The sequence below is a fragment of the Meriones unguiculatus genome, chromosome 14 (assembly GCF_030254825.1).
Source record: "Meriones unguiculatus strain TT.TT164.6M chromosome 14, Bangor_MerUng_6.1, whole genome shotgun sequence".
Taxonomy (NCBI): Eukaryota; Metazoa; Chordata; class Mammalia; order Rodentia; family Muridae; genus Meriones; species Meriones unguiculatus.
Genome location: NC_083361.1, coordinates 85772031 through 85793917, shown reverse-complemented (window position 1 = coordinate 85793917; position 21887 = coordinate 85772031). Strand labels below are relative to the sequence as shown.

The window sequence follows — 21887 nt, the reverse complement described above, 5'->3', positions numbered from 1 at the left end:
TGAGATAAGGAGGATGAGAGCTGGTTATTTCTCTTTGTAGTTTGGGGGCTAGTTTCCCAACCATGAACAAGGGGGCTGGGCAAATAGGATTGTCTTTGCCAGTCTAGAGCTCTAAGCACTGAGGGAAGATGGACAAGTTGAGCAGGCCCTTAGGTAGGCTTTCCTGGTGGCCCAGAATAAGCAGTACCAGGCTGGGCTGCATGACAGAGCCTGAGGGTACAGCTCTGTGTTCTGGGCAGGTCTGGGCAAACGGGAAGGATGCCATCTGTTGGTTTGTAGCTCTTCCTTCCAAAGTAACACCTCAGGCCAGGGGAGGGCTCAGGAGCCAGTGTCTCCATGTTGTCCCTGGCTCCAGACTGGGCTCTCCTGAAGTCATGAGCCAGAGGGCTCGATACATATGACCCCAGGCAGGCCAGGACCTGTGAGAACAGTGAATGGGTAGCTGGGGCATGATGACCTGGTTTACATCAGGTGGAAAGAGACTTCTCTTGCAGCAACTGCCTCATTCATTCCTTCTAGAACTAGTGGTTGCTTGTCTACCATGTATACATCCTTCCAGTTCTCTGCAAGACTTTTAAGCTTCTCTGAGGGATTTGGTGTTTGGAGGCGACACTAGTCCCATTCAATTCTTGGGCTGTAGCTATAGATGGATCTTTAGAGTCACTAGCTGTGGCTTACACTACATTTTATGCATTTTAGAACTGCATAAAACAGATAAAAGAAATGTGAAAGGGAACGAAGAGGCTAAGCCAGATGGGAAACAGGTCTTGACCTTTACTTATGAGCCAGGGTCTCACACCGCCTCTCTGACCACAGGCATTGATTTTTACTCATTTGTCAAATCCTAAAACCAGATCACTTGTTACAAGTTCATTCTCTACTTTAGAGACTTTAGTAGTTCTGCTCAGTTCATGAAATGGCCATCACAGACTTCTGCTGGTGGCTCATCAAGCCTTCTGTAAGCTTAGGACCTATTCCCTCTGATCAACTCATACGCCAACAGGCAGGCATGATTCCTGTCCTCACAGAGCTACTTAAGATAGAAGGGAGGTCAACACATGAACTACACACCAGTCACAGAGATGAGGTTTGGAGTTGGCAGCACAGAGAAAGGAGCCATTAGTAACAATTGAAAAGGTCCAGGTAGGCTTCAACGAGTTCCAGGGTCTAAGACAGGCTGGGTCTCATTGAAGCTGGGGTGGGAGTGAGGCCACCCACAAGGAGGAAGGGCATGCACACAGGCCTACAGCTACTGCTGGGTCCTAGCATCCTTGGAGATGGAGCTAAGGTGGCTGCTTCAGCCAACCTTCCACACCCACACCCAGACCCAGTGACCAAAGAGCCCTTATCTATATGGCCCAGGCCTAGGCTCAGGGCAGAGGGGGTAGAGATACACATGCTCAGTAGTAACTGTTGACTTTAAAAGGGTTTAACAAGCATCTTGATTATTAAGTACTAAAGACTCTATCAGAGTTGCCACTGCAAAACACATAACCCTGAAGGTCTGGGCAGATGGAAGCTGTTCAGGGCAGGGACATCCCCAGATGTATTAGCTAGTCCTCTATATATGCCCATGCTCCTACTTAGGGGAGCTGCAGTAGAGCAAAACCAAGCTTTCATTCTCATCCTAGGCAAGAAGCTAGGCCTCACAGGTCCTGAGCAGAATCAGGGTTTGCTACCTTCTCAAGGTATGCTTACTGCTTGGCTAGGTATGTGCTCCACAGCTGTCCCCATAAGAGATCCTCTGCGTTGGCTCATGGCCGAAGCTCTGTTCTCTTCTAGAGCAGCTCCCTTAAGGGAGAAAAAAACACTGCAGAGATAAAAAAAACTGAAAGGAAGCAGCTGCCCTGCTCAGCCAGCTGCCTGGGCTGCTGCCTCAGAGGCTGTGTGAGGGCTCTACACAGCTGCCACCTTGCTCAACTTTCACCCTCTTGGCTGTCTTCCTCTGGGGCAGTGACAAGGACTTCCCAGACACTAAAGACAGCAGAGAACTTAGCAGCCACAGTAGGAGTAGGGGGAAAGTGAGGACAGGACACTCAGACGGGAGTCCCAGGCCTGAGCAGAAGATGAGCATCTAACCAGCCCAGCTACAAGCACGGTTGGCTGTCCCAGCTCACTCTCCACTTGTGTTAGCACTCCACCCTCAGGGCTCTTCTACCCCCGTGCTCCCTCTCTGCCTCACTGCCTGGTATATTTGTCCTTCTGAGAAGCCATTTCCAACAGGTCCAACCCATAGGACGCCTGCTCACACCATCACTGGCCCTCAGTTTCCACAATGAAGGGCGCAGGAGAGCCAGACAGACTCCTTAGCCCACTAACCAATGCTGACTAGTGGGAGGTCTCCAAAGTCCAGACTCCAGAGAGGAATGGGTTAGAGCAACAGTCCTGGCAGAGTTCCTATTTCCTGCTGCACACCAGCCTGCCTGCAGCTCAGGTCTAGATGGGCACAGCACATGGCAACAGGTCTAGGCCTTCTCTGGGAGGCCCCCATCAACTTTCCACCTGGGTCAGGTGAGGTACCAGCCAGTTCGCAGTTCTGGCTTCTTTTTGACTCCTGTGTATCCTTGGCCAGGTTGCTCATTTCCTTCTAAAAGCTTTAGGTAGCTTTAGCAGAACCTTTCTGTGACCTTCAGGTCTTTTCTTGGACTCGGCAGAGGGGTAGGGACTTGGTGGCTCAAAGAAATGAGGCATCAGGTCAAGTTCTCTTGCTAAGCAAGAGGGGCAAGCCCAGCCTTAAGGCCTGGGCCACAGTCTGAGACACAGGGGCCCTGGTTGCTTTGGACCTGACTCTTTCTGGTATGATCTGGTGACTGTGGGACTGTGCATCTTTCTGGTGCCACACGGTTCAGGAAGAACAATGAAAGCAGGGAAATTTCTTTGGCCCTAGGGAGAACAGGAGCCACAAAGCCTTAGCTTCAGTGACTGCTGTGGCTAGGTGTCATGTGGGCTGTACACTGGTCTGGGCCCAGGCAGCTGCTATGGTTCAGGAATTGCTCACCAACTTCTGGGGCTGTCTTGCACCTTGCTAGTGCCCTCCCTCCCTGGTCCCAAGCTTTGGATCATGGCCCTCTCTCCCAACATTTCTTCCCTACAATTACTCCCCTCTCCTCCATACATGCCAGAAAAGCAGCTTAGAGGTAAGACAATAATGAGAGTGAAACTAAGACAGCTAATACTCATGGTGCTCACTGTACTGTGGCAAGAAGTACTCTAAACTGCATATCTGACTAAGTCACTCCACAAGTCACTCTAGCTGACAGGTTCTATTACACCCACTTTTCAGATAAAGAAAGCACACAGGAGTCAGATAACGTCCCAGGTTACATGGCTATAGTCACTGGCAAAGCTGAACTTTATAAACTTTGGCTGGATTCAGAAGTTATGTTCCTATACAAAAATCAAGTCAGTGCTACCTCTCCAGAGAGCACACTGCCCGCGACCTTAGAAAGCCAGCAGCAGACCCACAGCTAGGACTCTCAGCTCACCTGCTGGGCTGGGGCTCCTCCATCCCTGGCAAATTTGCAATGCTGTGGTTTGGCTGATGGAGGTGGGCAGCTCAAGGCCTCCTGGCCATGGTCTTCTACTTCCTGCCTCCTACAATCACTGTTTATGGAGAATTGTGTCTGGCCCCATGCCTGTGGTTAACCAAGGGCTGTTACATGAAGCAGGCAGAGCCTGGGCTTGATGGGAGATGGGGGGGAGGCACAGAACAAAAGAGGATTCATCTCACGGGAAAGAAGCAGTCTGAAGGCAGAGCAGAGAGGCAAGGCTCAGAGTACAGGTTGCTTCTTGCTCTTTAATTCCTAGCTTGCTGACTGTTTTAGCCCAAGCCCCCTCTCCTAACGCTTCTCCGCCGCCTACTGATGCTACCACCCAGTTTGGTTGATTTCCTAAGGTTTCTTCTCTCCAGGTTGTACAACTCTCAAAGCCTTTCCCTTTCCCTTTGCTGAATTATCCTCAAGCCCTGATAAGGCCCTGTCCTCCATATTTACTTGTTGGCTCCATTTCACAAGTGCTGGTGTAGGAAAATGGCATTTGAGAGGCTGTGAGTGCTCTGGAGGCCAGAGCTTCTCCAGGGATCAGAAGCTCAGGGGAGTGTGGATCTGCGGAGCAGCTGCCTGGTATGCAAAAACCCCGACTTTGCTCCTAGCACTACAAAAATAAAAGGAAGCAGGGCCCACGGCAGAGGACTTTAACTTTATAGGCAGCTCCTCCATCTCCTGTTCCTAAAGAGCTGGCTCTGCTGTGGAGCTGCAAGCTCCCTGTAGAAGGGGCCAGCAAATCTGTCTTTCCCTGGATCTAACTAGAACTTTGGCCATATCAGCCGGAAGACGTTCAGTTCTAGTTTAAAGCTAAGGACTCCTTTCTATTCCTGCCTGTCTATCCTCACACTCAGCTGCTCTGGCTCTCCTACTCACTAATGGGAAGTCACTAAGGGTTCTGAACAGAGAAGTCATGTGATTTATCTTAAAGGTTAACAGAGGCTGTATGGAGAACGGGCTGCCAGGGGCAGGGCAGAAGCAGAGGGTTAGATGGCATCCCCTGCAATGGCAGAGCCATCAACGGTGTGAACAGGTGCTGGCAGCAGGAATGGTGAGTAGTTAGAGTAGGATGTTGTGGTGCTTTGAACAGGTACGGCCCCCACAGATTCGTGTGTAAGATGCTTAATCATAGCGGGTGACACTCTTAGGCTGTGTGGCCTTGTTAGAGGAAGTGTGTCACTGTGGAGCCAGGGCTTTGAGGTCTTAATGCTCAAGCTACGCCCAGTATGAAACACATCCAGTCTTCTCCTGGCTGCCTTTGGATCAAGATATAGAGCTCTCAGCTCCTTCTCCAGCACCAAGTCTGCCTGCATGCTGCCATGCTTCCCGCCATGAGGATAATGAATTAAATGTCTGAAGCTGTAAGCCATCCCCAGTTAAAACGTTTTCCTTTATAAGAGTTGCCTTGGTCATGGTGTCTCTTCACAGCAAGGGAAATCCTAAGACAGAAGTTGGTACCAGGGACTGGGGTATTGCTGTGACAGGCCTGACCATGTTTTTGTTTGGAGGAATGTGGATTTTGGGACTTTGGATTAGGAAAGGAGAAGAATGCTTTAAGTAGAGCTTAATGGGCCATAGTAGCAGAAGCATGGAAGACAGTGGTGGCTGAGGGTGATCTCAACTGCGGGGGCCTGGATCAAGAGGCTTCAGAGGAGAAGAATTGTAGTATGCTGCCTGGAGATCATTCTTGTGATATTTGGGTGAAGAAATGGCTGCTTTTGCCCTTGTCTGAAGAGCTGGCCTGAGGCTAAGGTAAAGAGATTTAGATTAATTACATTGGCAAAGGAAGTCTCAAAAGAGCCTAGCATAGACTCTGTCTTGTGGTTCACTCTTACAAAGAGAGTTTGATCAAATGTAGCAAGCTGAGAAAGGAAAAATACATAATGTATGGTTCAAGGGTAAAAGGGGCACCAGGAAATAAATCGGAGTTAAATGCTGTGTTCAAGGAGATACTCAAACTAAAGATATTAAATGGAATTAAGGGATTCCACCTAGCTAAGTTTCCGTCTTGTGAAAAGGGTGTTCCCCAGAAGCTCTCCACATACTCATAAAAGCAAATCTTTCCCTGGGGGCCGAGAGCACCACCTGCTCTTGCAGAAGACAGGTTCAGTTCCCAGCACCCACACGGTGGCTCACGTCACTTGTGATTCCAGTTGCAAGGGATCAGATGTCCTTTTCTGACCTTCAGGGGCACCAGGCACGCAAGTGGTATACACACATACACATGCAGGCGAAACACTCATAAAAAATATATATATATATCAAAAAGCCTTCCCTTGATTTCTTGAGTCACACCAGCCACCTACTCCTCTGCCCCAAACGCACATCCATCATCTTTACCTCTTAATTACGTAAGACTTTATAACTTCATCACATACCAATGAATCCATGTAGCGTAAGTAAGTGGTGCAGCACAGTGAACAAACCGCAGCCCTGCAATGCTGTCAGTTAAGGGTCAGCATGCTCCTACCTGCCCCTCCGCCTCCACACTGTACAACACTGTAGTTCCAGAAGCCTAGACAGACCTTCAACTCGCTGAACAAGACAGAACATAACATCCTGGAGAGCAGTAACGGAGATGTCTATGTCTCATCAGAAGACAACGGAAGACCAAAGACGGGGATTTTACTTTTTCCCCAGTGTCTCACCAGAGGCTATCCCGAACTTCTGATCCTCCTGTCTCAGCCTCCCAAGTACTGGGCTTATAGGCATGCATCAGCATGTACTGAGGCTTGAACCCAAGGCTTTGCACATGCTAGGTAAGCACTTTGTCATCTGAGGTACACACCAGTGAGCTAGCTCCAAAATGCTAAAAGAAACAGAATCCAGGTTGGAATTTCATAGCCAGTGAAAATCATCACTTTCAAAGTGAAGGCAAAATAAAGCTTTCAGAGAACACCGAACAGAGAGTTCTGGTTACCAGCAGGTCCACAATAGGTGAAGCGTCAAAGGAAGCCTTCTACAGGAGAACGGCCCCAGCACAAACGAGTAAGTGAAGAATGATGTGCATGAGAATAGCAAGTATGTGGGTAAATAGCATTCTTCAACGTGAGGTCATCGTATGTATGTCTGTGTATGTGCATGTGTTTGCAGGTGCACGTGTCCGTGTGTGCCAGAGGTCAATGTAGAGGGTCTTTATTGGCTTCTGTCTTAGTATTTGAGACAGAGCCTTTCAGTGAGTCTGAAACTTGTGTTTTGTTCAGATTGGTTGGCCAGTGAGCTCCTAGGTCCTCCTGTCCCCTCCCTCCAATGTGCACTGCCACACAGCTTTCATGTGGTGCTGGGGATTTGAACTCACACCCTCCTCAGGCTTGTGCAGCAGGCACTTCTTTCATTGAGGCTATTTTTGAGACTTTCAGAAACTCCAAACTGCCCAAATGTAATTCTCACCTAAATATAAAGTAACTGTAAGACACTCAAAGTTCTGACAACCCATGGCAATTATTTCAGTGCTTTAAACATTTTGAAAAATATCTTTCTCTGAACTTTTGGTACCTATATTATTAGTGTCAAACTACATAACTGATGCTAAAGAACAATGGTATTTACTTGGGAATAAGCAGGAAGCACTGCAATGTAGAACAAGTGTGCCATGGAAACCATGGTGTCCAAAGTGGCCTCCCCATAATGGCCACAGACAATGTCATAAATGTCATCATGGGTTCAGCTCAGGCTGGACTCTGACCTGGGAAACAGAAGGATTGCTCGTGGAAATACAAAAGCCTAAAATCAGCGTTCCTCAGAAACTTGTGAAGTAGGTTTTCTGTCAGAAAAACTTTGCTTATGTGTCCCAACAGACAACTATTTCCAGACATTGGGGCATCTAGCTCCCTATTAACACATACCTGTAACACATATCAAAGTCCCCTCACAGCTCCCAGGCTCTTCTAGATAACAGTCCCTCCCACCCCCAATCCCACCCCACCTCCAACTTCTGGGATACTCCAGCTTACATGCTTCCTCCCTGATGCAAACCTCTTTAAGACTGGTAAGGCTTTCCCTGCGTTTTGCTATTTTATTCTGTGTCCCTTGGAAGTTTGAATAAATACTTCCACCCACAGAGTGGTCTTGTTCGGTGGTTTCACTGTACCCTCACCTACAGGAAGCTTCTAAAGGCAATAAAGAAGACATATTCATTTGAAACAATCCTGGCTACAAGGACTAACAGCAAAAGGGAGTCCAAGGAGCAGTAACACGGGTGGCAGCCATCCAAGGCTGAATCGACAGTGCTAGGCAGATAAACTCACAGAAGTGCTTTTGTGAAAGCCTCCAGCTATCAGGCACACATGCACTGGGTTCCCTCCTTTAAACTTTCCAGTTTATCATTAACATGCTGGAGCAAGACATGGCAACTCCACTTTGGTAAGCTCCACACTAGTGCCTTACACACACAGGTGCTCTGACTTTCAGCACCAGCATGCTTCCAGCCTAAAATCCATCTCCTGGGGTTTCCTGGTCTGGGACCTTCCAGTGCTAAAACTGGGCAGACTGGGATGACACTGGTTATCCTGAAGTCCTGCAGAGAGAAGTGGTCCCAAGGGCAGCAAGCAGTACAGTGCTGCTATGGGCAAGCCAAGGAAAGGCGAGAACTGCATGAAGCTCATTTTCCTGAAACTCAGTGTGCCCTTTAAGGGAAGGGAGACTCTCATCTCTTCCTTCTCCCACTCTGTCTGGAAAAGACCAAAGACAGCCTGTCCCTGGGGGAGGATGCACATCACAAAGGTACAGACATGGAAACAGGAACAACATTTTGCCTGGCAGTTTTGCCACAGTGGCTGGCGGAACTCTGCCTGTGGTGCGTGACTCACTGACCCTTCACCCACTTGGCCCAGAGGGCGGCAGGGAGAAAGACTCAAGTGTGCCTACTTAACCCTCATCCTGCTAACCATTCATTATTAGCTCGATGTTACTTAGAACAAAACTGAGACTCAGTGAGGTCAAGCCACAAAGCCTAGCTCCCTCCTTTACTCTCTAGAAGGTCTAGTGTTTTGTTTCATGAATGCTGGGTTCCAAGGTGCTTGGTACTGGACACAGCCCCCAAAGCCTCGTGTAGGTGTCGAGGCCATGTCAACTGTGAGAAGAGGTGCAGAGGACGGAGGTGAGCCAGAGAAGGAGTAAGTGCACAACAGGTCCCTTGAGGATGCAGCATCTGTACCCCTGGAGGGGACTGATGGAGATAGGCAGGACCTCAGGTGGAGCTATCTGACAAATACATGTTTTGTAAACACACTGGGGAGGTTGGAGAGGGGAAAGAAGGCCAGCGAACAGCTCACGCACCTCAAGGTTTCTCCTGAGAATCATTGTACAACTGTCTTGGCCTGTTAGCTGTATAGAACTCTAACATAGGGCTCTCAGGACGGGTCAAAACTGACTCTATCCCCTATCAACCCAGCTTCTGGGGAGTGTGAAGTGTTTACATTGTTAACTGCTAAATGAAGTCAATTTAAAGCAAAGCAGGTAAGTGGAAAAACATTCCCACGGGCTGGGTGTGATGGCACACTGTAACTTCAGCACTCAGGAAGCCCAGGGTCCTGAGCTCAAAGTTAAAGCAAAACCTCAAGAAAAGACAACACACACACACACACACACACACACACACACACACACACACACACACACGTGCATGCAGGCACATTCACACGAAACAAAGCAGCACTGTCAAGATTTTCAGGCAGAAAGTGGAGGGCGGGGTTTGGAAACAAAAAACTGGGATTCATTTGACTCCCCTGAGGGTCTGGAGCACTCCGGCAAGAGGCTCAGCCTTTATTCACCAGTTTCTTCAAGTGTATATACTCTGTACATGCCTTTTAGATGTGGACAGGAGGCTCTGAGCCTCAGTTTCCTCACTGCTATGTTTGGATAGTAAGTGTTCCTCCAAAAAGTCTCATGTATTCAACACTGCAGCCCTGCTAGTGGCACTATTTTGGTAGATTCTGGAAGTTTCAGGAGGTGGAGCTTGGAGAGAGGAGATGAGCCTCTGGTGGTTACAGTCAGTTCACTGGTCCTTCTCTGTTTAGCTGCTCCTTGTCTGCCGTGAGGTGGGTAGCTTCTGCCACATCAATGCAGCCAAGGACTGGGGACTGAAATCTCTGAAGTAAGCCCTTTCTCCTCGAAGTCGCTTCTGCCAGGTAGCCTGCCAGCGTATTTGCTATCCTCCCCAGGGGGCATCCAATGAGGAAAAGCAGTCATGTGGCCCCCAGGGACATGGAAAGGTAGCTTGGGGCAGCTTCACTGGTATGGCTGGACCTTGGACAGCAACTTTTCCTCTCTTTTTTAAAATAAGATGAACTCACACAGCTCAGGCTAGAACTCCTGATACCCCTGATGAAATCAGAGGCCTCTGACACTATACCTAGCTTTGTCTGTTTGTTTAGGATTTGTATTACACAAAGACACATAATTTATCTACATAATCTATACTACATATCTACATAAAATAATATCAGAATATATGATAATTGTTGCTACTTGTAATAAAGACCGGGAGCTACATCCGAGCAAAAAACATGGAGAACTGAGTCTGTACCCATGTTCCGGCATCCTGCTGTTCGTGAGTGATGAATAGTTATGAAGGTGTTTGTAAACAGCAACTAGGCACACTGCTTCTACGACTCTGCTCTCCACGCAGACCTGACTGGGCCGTCATGGTCCCGTGGGGATGCACCTTTTAATTGTGGTGTCCTCTGCTGGTACCCCCTTTGCTTGGCTGGGGCTCCCACCAAGCAAAGTCCCACTCGAGAGACCCATCTGAGAGACGCTTGCTCGTACCGTGTGGCTTTTACTTCCGTGTCAGTCTTAGCTGACAAGGCTCTGCTCAACTTCATGTTGTCTGAGCTCCCTGCCCCGTGTGGGAACCATAGGATATTCTCCAAGCAAGCATGGAGGGTGACCGCTGGAGCAGCTTCTTGAGGGAGTTGGCCTGGGGCAGCTCTGTGTGCGGCATGCTTTTAGGGATGAGATACTGACTGGGTGGGAGAGGAAGAAAGTGGCTCTCTTACCTGGTCAGTTGTGGTTGGTGGTGGCAAAGCTGGAGAGTGAGAGAGCATGCGTAGAGAAGCCTCCAGCTGCTGGGGAGGCAAAAAGAAGTTGGGCACCACAACAGGTTCTGGGCTGCAGCGGTAGCTAAGGAACGAAAACACCTAGAAGTGTACCCTCGGGCCAGACCAACACCGCACTGGCCTCAATCACTCGCTGTGCTTTCTTCATCTTATTCCCCTGCCCATGAATCCTTGGCACAAGCAGTTCCCTCACCGAAGACCTTGCCCTCTCCTGTGTCCTTCCTTCTTCCCTCCCCTCTCTTCTTTAGTCTCAACTGTAATGACAGGTTCACATCCTAACCTCCAGGAAGGCCTTTTCTAACCTTAGCCACATGGTCACCCCCTTCTTTGCTTCTGAAGGCACAGTCTGTAACAAAGGAGAATGGTCAATTATAACAATCCTTTTCCAAATTATTATTTTATGCGTATGGGTGTTTTCTTTGTATGTCTGTCTGCACACCACATGCATGCCAGGTGCTCGAGGAGGCTGGACGAGGGCATCAGAACTAGAACTGGGTCACAGCTGTGAGCCAACATGTGAGTGCTATGAACTGAGCCTGCTCCTCTGGAAGAGCAGTCAGTGCTCTTAACCACTGCGCCACCTCTACAGTCCTTCAATTATCTAGTTTCACAGATTTTCACATCTCCTTCAATAGTCTTCAGATTTCTCAATGGCATTTTTCTTCAGTGACCACAATACCTGCTTAGAACTTGCAGGAGGCCAGAAGGTAGCAAAGGTTGAACACTGGCTGAGGGCCTGCTGGTTAAAAGTGATGTGCAGACATAGGGAGGGTGGAAAGGGGGCTCTAGGGGCAATGCCTTGACCACAGAGGTGACTGATACTCGGAGGACCTGTCTACTGGCTGTTCTCTGAACTGGGGGTGGGGTGGTGGTAGAGGGCATGGCACAGCTGGTTGCTCCAATCAGCTTGTGAAATCTCTAAGGTGTGGGCTACAGCTCAGACTTCTCTGTAACCTTGTAAGCTGCTAATGTCTGTTGAATCACATCACTGATTCCGATTGCCTTAATTCTGAGGGAGATAGAGGGGGCTGTTGTGGTGCTCTGTTTTTTAGAATTTCTGTTTAAGCATGTGAGTATGGCTCTAACTTAAATTCATTACCTAACTTTTCACATAATTGTTTTCGCTTTTATGAAGGCAGAGATGATGTCATTTTCATAGTTCTTTTCCTAGCATAGTGCCTGGGACAGAATAAATGCTCAGGATACATCTCCTGAATGGAAGATGTGCGGCCATGTACACACGCCTTTGGTTTTCCTAGAGAGGTGGGCTGAGCAGAGGCCCCAGCTGTCTCTGGAATGGAGAAGGGCTGGTGCTGCTCTCACTGCTCTCGGCTGATGCGGAGGGTGGGGGGGGGGGGGAAGGAGTGCCATTGCTGGGAGGGCTCAGCTGGACTTCAACACAGATGCTCTCCTGAGCCTGTCACCTCCTGCGGGCTCTGCAGGACCAATGTCCACTTTGAGGTGTTCTCCGGTTTATGAGCGTGTACAAGGCTCTTACGTTTAGAAAGACTGGCGCTGTCCTCTCCCCACCCTCACCGGATCCCCTTCTAGTTGCCGCTCAGCTGGTAATCGGGGTCAAGAGGTTGCATAGAACATGTTTAGAACGGCACCTGACAGCAGAAATCTGCTGCTCTTGTCCCAGAGTGCAGGGACAGGTGCCCACTGTCGCTGTCCTTCCCACTAGTTCCCTTAGCCCCCACTGCAAGGCCCTTCCTAAAGTTCACACTTCCCACCACCAACCCTCACTTCTGACCATGACATGAAACTACAGCCTCTGCTTGCATGCCACCTCCCCACAATGCCTCCCAGCTCCCATGAACCCCGTTGGCAGGCCACCCCCCAGTCGTCCCAGCTCTGTCCCAGGCACTTGTTCAACATGAAAATCTCTTTTTCCAAGAGTGTCTATGTGCTTCCCCATCTAGTAAAGACACTGCCAGCTTGTGACCTGTGACAGAAATGTCAGTCACACTTCAAATTTCCACCTTCATCCCACCCTTCTATCCAATCCTGTCTCCCCTCTCCTCTTCCAACACTCTGCTTTAGGCCAGATGTTCTTCATCTTGTGTTGGTACGTTTCCTGAGTGGTCTCCTCATGCTTGCTTTCTTCTTTATTGACAGTATTTTTCCTAGGCTGGCCTTGCACTCCTGACTGTTCTGCCCAGCCTCTGACTGCTGGCATAGCAGGTGTGCCCTACCACACCCGCTAGCCTCTTTGATGCTCTGAGCAGCCTAAAGCAGCCCTGCTTCTTGCTCCCATGTCTCACTGAAGCACCTGGAGCAACTGCCTGTTTACCTGACTTTCACCAGATAATGGGAGCGGTAAGTAAAGGCTAATTCTGATCTGTCTTTGGAACTCAGCGCAAGGTCTGCTAACACCTGTTTCTGGCAAGCATGGACGGTCCGAGCTGCAGCAGCCTAGGGCCTGGACACATGCGGCAGCACTTTCCCTAACAAGCTGCCGCAACTACACTGATGGCAGCAATGTCAGCAGCTCCCACCAGTGTGAGTCCGGGGAGCAACGTCTGCTGGGACGGCCTGCTGGGGGGGCCTGCTGGGAGGGCCTAGTCCCCAGTCACAGGCCTTTCCAAATCTACAGCCCTAAGAGCTAGGATGGTGATGTGCTCACTGTGTAGGACCTGAGTTTGAATCTCCAGCACCCATATAAAAAGTCAGGTACAAGCGCTGGTGCAGGCCTACAATCCCAGCACTCGGGGAGGCAGAGGCAGGTACGTCTCTGTGAGTTTGAGGCCGGCCTGGTTTACACAATAAGTCCAAGACAGCCAAGGCTACACAGACAAACCCTGTCTTGGGGGGGAAAAAAAAGGAAAGAAAAAAAGAAAAGTCAGGCACAGTGGCACCTGCTTGCAAGCCTCGAGCTGAGGAGGCAGAGACAGGAGGATCCCTGGAGCACAGCAGCAGCAGCTAGTGTTGCTGAATCGGTGAGTTCCAGTTCACTGAGACACCCTGTCTCAAAAAACAAGCTGAACAGCCATGGAGGTTCTGGCCTTCACGTGCACCAGCACACACATGCAGCGAACGTACACCATTATGTGCAACACAAGAACATGCACACACGGATACACCACATGCACAAACACTTACACAAATGTTCCCACTCACCTCTCCTTTGGAAATGTGGTAGTTCACTTTCAGGTCTACTAATGACTTCTACTCTGCACCGGTAGGTGAGGGTGAGCATGGGGAAAAAAAGACATTGACCTGAGGAGCCTGCAGGTCTGGTGGAGTACGGATCATTTCCTCCATTTAATGAGAACAGGCTCAGAAAAGATAAAGCTGAATCCAGTACAAAGATGTGGGGCCTGGAGGGCCAAAGGCAGGCGCTCTACCCTCAAGGATGAGAAGCTCTCTATCAGTCAAGCAGCCTACTTCACTGGCCAGTGGCGCTCAGCTGGTTATGTGCATACATGAAAGCTGCAGATGGTGCTAAGTGGTTTACTTTCCTCACAACATGTCACTGTTTCAAAGTAGAGAGGTACCACATCTTCCCATTAGTAATGATGTTCTGGGAGCCTGGGCAAGTCTACCTCAATGATCCCAACCCCTGTTTAAACAATAAAATAAAATAAAATAAAATAAAATAAAATAAAATAAAATAAAATAAAATAAAATAAAAAAGACAGTTTCTCTGTGTAACCCTGGCTGTCCTGGAACTCTATAGACCAGGCTGGCCTTGAACTCAGAGTTATTTGCCTGCCTCTGCAAATCCTGGGGCCTGGAGAAGTTAAATCTTGGGGCCTGGAGAGATGCTTCCATGGTTAAGAGCACTGGCCGCTCTTCTAGGGGACCTGGGCTCTATTCCCAGAGCCTACATGGTGGCTCACAACTTTCTGCAAACTCTAGTTCTGGGAGATCCCGGTACCCTCTTCTGGCCTCCATGGGAACTGCATGTACATGGTGCACAAACATTCATGTGGACAAACTATTCATACACAAAAAATAGTAAAAAATGAGGCTTTAAAAAGTCATTGAGCCTGTTTCCTCACATTCAGAGTAGATGGCATATATCTAAAGACATGCAGTGACAAATTTAAAAAAGAAGTTCCTAGCATACAGAAAATGTAAATCAATGGTAATTCTCTCTCTCTACATGACCATCTTCCTTTTTGTGACATCACGGATAGAACTCAAGGCTAGGCAAGTGTTCTACCAAGGAACCAGAGCCCTAGCTCCAGCCTCCGCTTTTATTTCAACTGAGGTCCTGAGTCTTGCCTTCAGGTAGGGAATTGTGTGTAAATCGAAGAAGTCCGAGAGGAAAGTTTATTATGATTGTGTTAACACCCATGCCCTGTTCAATGTTTCTACCTGAGGGGGCTGGTGTCGATGGCTGATTTTCTTTCTTCTTTTCTTTTTGACAAGGTCTTGCTATGCAGCCTATACTATCAAGAACTTAAAGAGTTCTCCTACCTAGCCCCACCAGTGCTGGGATTACAGCTTGGACCACCAAGCCTGGCTTCAGTGGAAGACTTAAAACACTAGCTGTGCAGGTGAGCCTTGCGAAGGAAGGGCCCTCCCAAGCCTCACACCCTCCAGTTCCACAAGGGCCACTGGACACACGTACTGTTAGCCTAATACCAGCATCCAAAATGCCCCAGGAAGGATGGCCTGAGAACCCACTTGTGGAAAAAAACAAAGGATACAGGAGCTTCGGCCTTGTGGATACCTCTGATCCCGTTGGTACCTGCTTCTGCCTCTCAGCAGGGGAGTCTGTGGGTGGCTCCTTGTGGTTTCCCCTTTTGCTTTGGGAGGACAGGTGTAGAGGCAGCTTCTCAAAGCTCTCAGAAGAGTCACTGAGCTCACTGGAGAAAGCTTCACTCTCAGCCAGCATCTTCGGCATGGGTGTCTTGTCCTGATTCATCTGTGGTGAGCTCAGTCCAACAGAGTCATTACTCTCCTGGGCTCCTGAGAATGTTAGGCCTGGGACAAGCTGAGGCTTGGTTGAGGCAGGCTCTTCAATCTTGGTCGTATAGGCTCTACCCTCATAATCGACACTTTGTCCAGGGGAGCCCTGTCCAGATTGGGGGTTGACTGCCTTTTGAGGGCTACCTCTGACCTTTGGGTCATCTCTGGGAAAAGGTCCTGGAGGACTGGAGGGGCCTTCCCTTTGCACCTCATTGGGTCGAGGGCTGAGGACCTCACTCATGTCTGACATGAAGCTGGACCAGGGGCTAGTTTTGTCTGTCACTGTGGTGATTTCATTTAGGGTCCTGGGCTCAATAATGTCTTCTTCATAGTCTTCATCACTGTAGTCTGGGCCCACCTCAGTGTCATCACTGCTCTGCAGCCTTGTGCTGGGCACTGTATGCTCCAGCGATTCACAGAGCACCCGAAGCACCCCTCCTCCCTTTGAAGTCTCTTCGAGAACACGGGAAGGCAGGGAATTTGTGCTCGCCTTTACAGTTCCTGCCAATGGCTCCTCAGGAGTGGTGCTTCCTTCTCGCAAGACCTCGGTGTCCTGAGCATCTGGGAGGGTGATGACCGCTCTGCTTCTACTCCTGGCTTGGTGAGAAGTCGAAGCTGCTTGTGAATCTCTGGTGATGGTCTGCAGATCTGAATAGCAACAGACATCACTTACTATAAGGCAGGGCTGCAGACCACTCAGATTCCTGCTCTTGCCTCTCGCCTCACAAGTATCCTTGTGATGAGACTTTAAACAAACCTCACAATAGTTAATTTACCCAGGAGTCAGGGAAACTGTGTTCACAGCAGCACAATTTCTAGTACTTTATTCTAATATTAGAGGGCTGCAATCTAATCTATCTGTAGTTGTGGAGAACCTGTGGAAGTGCTCATGCTCAGATCTCTCGGAAGCTGGGTCCTGACGGGCATGCTCATGCTTCCATTTACTTCAGTAAGCACCTATATTAAAACCAAAACGAGAATCCACTCATTTACCTATTCAATGACAGTTATTAAAACTATCTATTTTACTTGGAAAATAAAAGCAAGAAAATCTTATTAACGTACAACAAAAGGAAAGAATGGAGGCAGCAGGGCATTGGAAAGAGCACGTGCTTCGAGTCCAGTTTCTAGTTTGTGGTCACCAGCAAGCTGGAGACTGAGCGAAATGGGCACACCCTGCATGGTGCGTGTGCAGGCACTTAAGGGAAAGGAACCAGCCACTCAAGTTGTCTTTGGGTGAAATGAGGGTGGATGAATTAAAAAACAAGCTGGCATAACGTTTTTCGGTTTTAGCTATTCTGCAAGCTCAGGAAGAGGGTCACTTTAGAAGTTTGGAACCAGCCTGGGCGGCAGAGCAAGATCTCATCTCAAAAAAACAACAGCAAAGCATAGAAAATGGCACACGTTTGGTTCTTTTGGAGAAAAAGGCAGAAACTAGTGGCATATTTGACTTGTAGGCTAGAGGAGGTTAGCTAAGAGGTATTTGTTTAGTCCAGTCAGAACATTCAGGCCTCAGAGGTGAGTGAGCCTATGGTGGGTGTACCTGGAGACAAGCAGGCGCCAGGCACACTTACTTGCCTCTGGTCTTCTGGTCTCAATCACTGTCTTAGAGAACAGTGTTCTCTCTTTATAAACCAGTTTATCTTCCAATGCCCTTGCTTATCACATCTCCTCCAGGAAGCCTGCCCGGATGCACCAACTGGAAAGCTCCACTGCGTGGCCATGTTCCATGAGGAAGCACATGAGAACACAATACAGTGTAAAGTTGCTCGTGAGTGTCTCTGGGCAAGGCCCACATGCCTGGTTCATGTTGTCTCCAGGGGCCAGCAAAGGCTCACCACACAGATGCAGCATGAATGAACCTCACTGTGACTCACTCATACCCACTAGTCTAGGGGCCTCTCCAGAGAAGTGTCCTGAGGCATGATGAACACAGGGTGGACTTCTGTAGAACTGTTTCTCTGATGTCATCGGCTCTCGTTAAAGCCATCCTGTCTGTGTGAAAATCAGTTCTTATTTCCTTGCTAAGAACTCCTTTTCTTCCTCCCCTTTGGCACCAGGATGGAACCTACGGGCTTGCGCATATTTGGCCACTGGGTTGCTTCCTCAATTTTCTTTTTGGGTAAGCATCAGACTCCCCAGCTTGACTTCAAAGCCAGTGTTAATCCTTCCTTTCTCTTTTATTATATCCCTACAAGGGAATCCCCCTATTTGTAGCCACTTGTATCCTGATAAAGCCCTTCCCCCCCAACATTTTTATTGATTACTTGGGCATTTCACATCATGCACTCCAATCACACTCACTTCCAAGTCACCCCAGGCCCAACCTCCTACCTTTGTGACCACAACCTCTCCCCCCAAACATACACATACATCTAATTTGTATTGCCCATATACTCATTGGAGCATGGTCAAACTCCCAGTGGCCTTCCCCACCCAGCCCCCACCAAAAGCCATCAGCTGGGGAGAGCTACACTCCAAGCATCCCTGTCAGTTTTTAAGTTCTCTTGGATGAAAGCCTCTTTTGTTTCATCTTAATGCTTTCTTTCTTGGGAGACGTTTCTTTGGCTGACTACCGAATATAAGTTCATGATGTCAAAGACAACTTTTTGGTCTGGCCGAGATGGTGATGAATAAGTAGTGGAGAGTGGAAGCCTACTTAGGGTAGATGGAAGAGTGTCTTTCAGGCCATACAAACTTTTACCCTCCGGTACCTCCCAACACCAATGTGGAGGCAAAGTGAGACTTGCTCTCCATCCAGAGTCTTCTACAGTGCTTCTGAAGTGTGCAGACTTTGTTCTGGATATGTGGGCACTGTGAATGTGAGGTCAGCCTAAGATACTGCCTTAAAGCAAGCCAGCCAACCAACCAACCAACCAACCAACCAACCAACCCAACCAAAAAAACCCGTGCACATGTCTGGACTCTGGGATTAGAATTTTAAACCTGTTTGCAGCCAAGTTTTTCCTTAAAGATAGTGGTGCAAACAAGTTCTAGAACAGGAACCATCATCTAATCCATGCTTAGGGGAAGGAAAGCTCAAGAAAGCTCATGCCCAGTGTCAACAGCAAGTCCCTGCTAGAAACCAGGAACCTGGCTCCTGCCCTTCAGCCCAGCACTCTTTCCACTGCCCCACTCTGCTATACACACCACTGTCCTTTCCTTTAAAAGGAAGATGGCAAAGAAAGAAAAAAGGTGTGAAAAATATCATTTGTATTTGTCATGGAGGCCCAGTTGAGGGTAGACAGTCAGGTGGCCTTTGACCTGTCATCTAGTGACCAAAGCTGACTAGCAAAAACAACTCTGAGCCATACCTGAAATTAAGGAGCTGACTTGCAATACCAGGTTACTGGATTTCTCCAGGATGCACTGGCTCTCAGGGTCTTGGCTGCTAGTTCCTGGCTCCACGGAGTCCCTCTGGCTCTCCTGGCTCTGCGAGACAGCAGAATTGTGGGAGCTGAAGGGTAGGAAAGGCTTGCTGAGCTTCTGGTTGAAGTACTTCTGGATCTCATCTAGCTCACTCAGATTCTTCCTGGGGAAGTGGGTGGGGTGACAAAGAGGTCATTCATAGGATCTTCACATGAATCTTAAGGTAGGACTCTTATACTCCTTACTTGGCTTAGTGCTATATAGAACCTACATCCTCTTTAACCAATCATTTACCCTTCACCCTCCTGTTGCCAGAGTCAAGTATGTCCTCTCTATCTGACTTGTTCCTCTCTGATACCTAGCAAAAATGCAACCTTCTCATAAGGAACCATTCTTTTTGTTAGGCTGTTTTATGCTTTTGAGATAAGGTTTTAGTATGTAGCCCAGGCTGGCCTGGGACTTGCTATGGTCTTGTGCCAGCTGAGAGGATAAGCAAGAGTCATCACACCTGGCAAAAATGCCATCACTCTCAGCCATCCTGGCAGGTCTCACTTCTTACTCCATGACTCTCAGGTGTTCCTGAACTTCATCTAACCAGCCTTCCCTGATCCTCCAGACTGGCTCCAGGACTCCAGCTCAGTTTGTCCTGTGTTTCTCAATCATGCATATATTGTTTTGTATCTACTGCCCTCATGCCCTCACTGTGCCTGATCAATTTCTATTTAAGATTTATTTACTTGTTATGTATACAATGTTGTCTGCATGTACTACTACAGGCAAGAAGAGGGTACTGGATCTCATTATAGATGGTTTGAGCAACCATGTGGGTGCTGGGAATTGAACTCAGGACCTCTGGAAGAGCAGCCAGTGCTTTTAACCTCTGAGCCATCTTTCCAGCTCCAGTGATTAATTGCTAACATCTACCATACCCACCCAGCATAGTTCTTGGCACAAAAAATGACTACCGAATGAGTAAGGTAATATGAATGAGTCATTTAAAAAATACCCCGTTTTCATTATCACTCTCCAATAAGGGATCACACCAACCTTCATTTGTGCAGGATTTTGTTTATTCAACAACCATTTAAATCAGTAATTCTTACTTTACAAATAAAGACTTGAGTTCAGAGAGTTTAAGTGATTTTCTAGGATAAGAAGTAATATATGGCTATGCAGATTCTGGGACTCCAAGTCTTAGGCTAGAGCCCTAGATGGACGCTTCCCAACCTGGTCCACTTCTCGCACCTCTTCAGATTGTGAAACATGAGATTAAGCTGCTCTCTACTGTCTCCTCTTTTCATCCATCCTGTAAGGTTGCTACTCGTGGTTTTTACTTCCAAAGTCTATTGTCTAAAAGCACAGGGCCTCCTGTCTCCTAAATTCCTTCATGCTCAGCTTTAGTACACAATGCCTTCAGTCATTTATTCATTTATTTATTTATTTATTTATTTATTCATTCACTCATTCATTCATTTATTTATTTCATTATTTGGCATTTCATTCATTTTCTCTAGTTAGGCCACGAGTTATCTGGGATCAGATACTTGAGGAAACATGTCCACTGCCTTGAATATGCCTGGAAGATTCCCATAATTTAGACTGAGTCAAATCCAAATGAAGGGAGGATGAAGCTCATCCTTGTTCTATCACAAGAGGATTCAGTCCATCAGTGGTGGAAGTGTCCACCAAATCATTTAGGTGTCCATATCCTGAACAGACGAACGCCTGCAGCAGAAAAGTGCAAGTGAAAGTACACTTGGCACAGCTTTAGAAAATCTGCAAACCTCGTAGTTCTACTAGAGGTTCTGGCACAGCATCAGGACACATACACTTGCTGACACCATGTTGTACTTTCTCACTCGTGACACAGATCTATCAATACATGGGCTACATGGCTAGACTATTCAAGGCCCTTCACGAGCTACCTTGATCTTTCCTGCTCCCTGCATTTAGATTTTAATTGCATGTGTGTGTGTGGACTGAGGGCAATTCTAGGGAGCTGTTTCTCTCTTGGCTGTGTGAGATCCTGGGATTGAACTCAGAATGTGAGGACTGTGTGCCAATGCCATCTTGCTGGTTTACTTCTTGTATCTTTAAGCTCAACTTGTTTTGAGCTGTACAATCTGTGGTTCCCCAATCTTGATATACTCTATGCCTTTGGGGTTTGGAGATAGTCTTTCTGCACAGAATAGTCTTCACTTCACTTCTGTTGCTTTTAACTCTTTCCATGCCTACCTTTCTGGGCTACTCAGTCATCTGTCTGCTCTTGGACAGGAAACCACAGCTGCCACTACCCTGTTTTGTAGTTATCTGGCCATGGCTATCTCCTGCACTGGGGCTGTCAGGACTAGAGGCCAAACTTACTTAACTCTGAAATCAAGTTATTTCCATGGTACCCAATTTCTTCCTTAATACTCTTAGGCTGATCTTGCTGATCTACAATGTTTCAGCTCTCACAGGGATTCTTTGCTAACTAGACCAACAAAATGATGGGAAAGTGTGGACAGCATAGATATTAGAGTAAGGACGTGGTTGTGAAGATAAAAGCCATGGACAGGGAGAAGCTTTGTAGATGTGAGGGTGGCTATCAGTACGTTCTGCTGAAGAAGCTAAGGTTCTTGGAGCTACCAGAGTCTTCGGAAAGAATACAGGTTTCTAACTGACAGATTCATCTGTGAGAAAGGTGCAACTCGGCGCTAGCATGCATAAGACTACTCCACATAACCTTCCAGAGAAGAGGCAGTTAATGGAAATGCCACAGTCCATGTCGCCATTGCTCATTCACCTGTGCCACACACAATGGCTCCTTGTGCCCTTTCTCACTGCAGGTCCTCACCTGAGAGACGTGAGAATGGAGGTGTGGGAGGACGAAGGCACTGCAGTCAGTTTTTCATCACTTGCCAAGACTGCTTCCCCGTGTTGCAGGGATTCGTGAAATCGGCGGATGTTCTGCACGTGTTCTTCATGGCGGGCCGCCTGGCTTCTTATGGCACCACTT

General features: G+C 48.1%; 1 protein-coding gene and 1 long non-coding RNA gene across 2 annotated transcripts in view; one reads left to right on the top strand and one right to left on the bottom strand.

Moving 5' to 3' along the window:
* Nucleotides 1-21813, top strand: part of LOC132647269 (uncharacterized) — a 27955-nt gene extending 6142 nt beyond the window's left edge. Inside the window, exons 2-4 of the long non-coding RNA XR_009585642.1 lie at nt 12719-12919; nt 14978-15105; nt 21718-21813. This is a non-coding gene — a long non-coding RNA (uncharacterized LOC132647269). The remainder of the gene's footprint in view (nt 1-12718; nt 12920-14977; nt 15106-21717) is intronic.
* C2cd3 (C2 domain containing 3 centriole elongation regulator) overlaps nt 1-21887 on the bottom strand; it is a 96258-nt gene that overhangs the window by 1511 nt on the left and 72860 nt on the right. The window contains exons 29-32 of the mRNA XM_060367661.1: nt 21726-21887; nt 18835-19052; nt 15259-16168; nt 10541-10652 (exon numbers count right to left, since the gene is read on the bottom strand). Coding sequence (XP_060223644.1) covers nt 10541-10652; nt 15259-16168; nt 18835-19052; nt 21726-21887 — 1402 coding nt within the window. The remainder of the gene's footprint in view (nt 1-10540; nt 10653-15258; nt 16169-18834; nt 19053-21725) is intronic.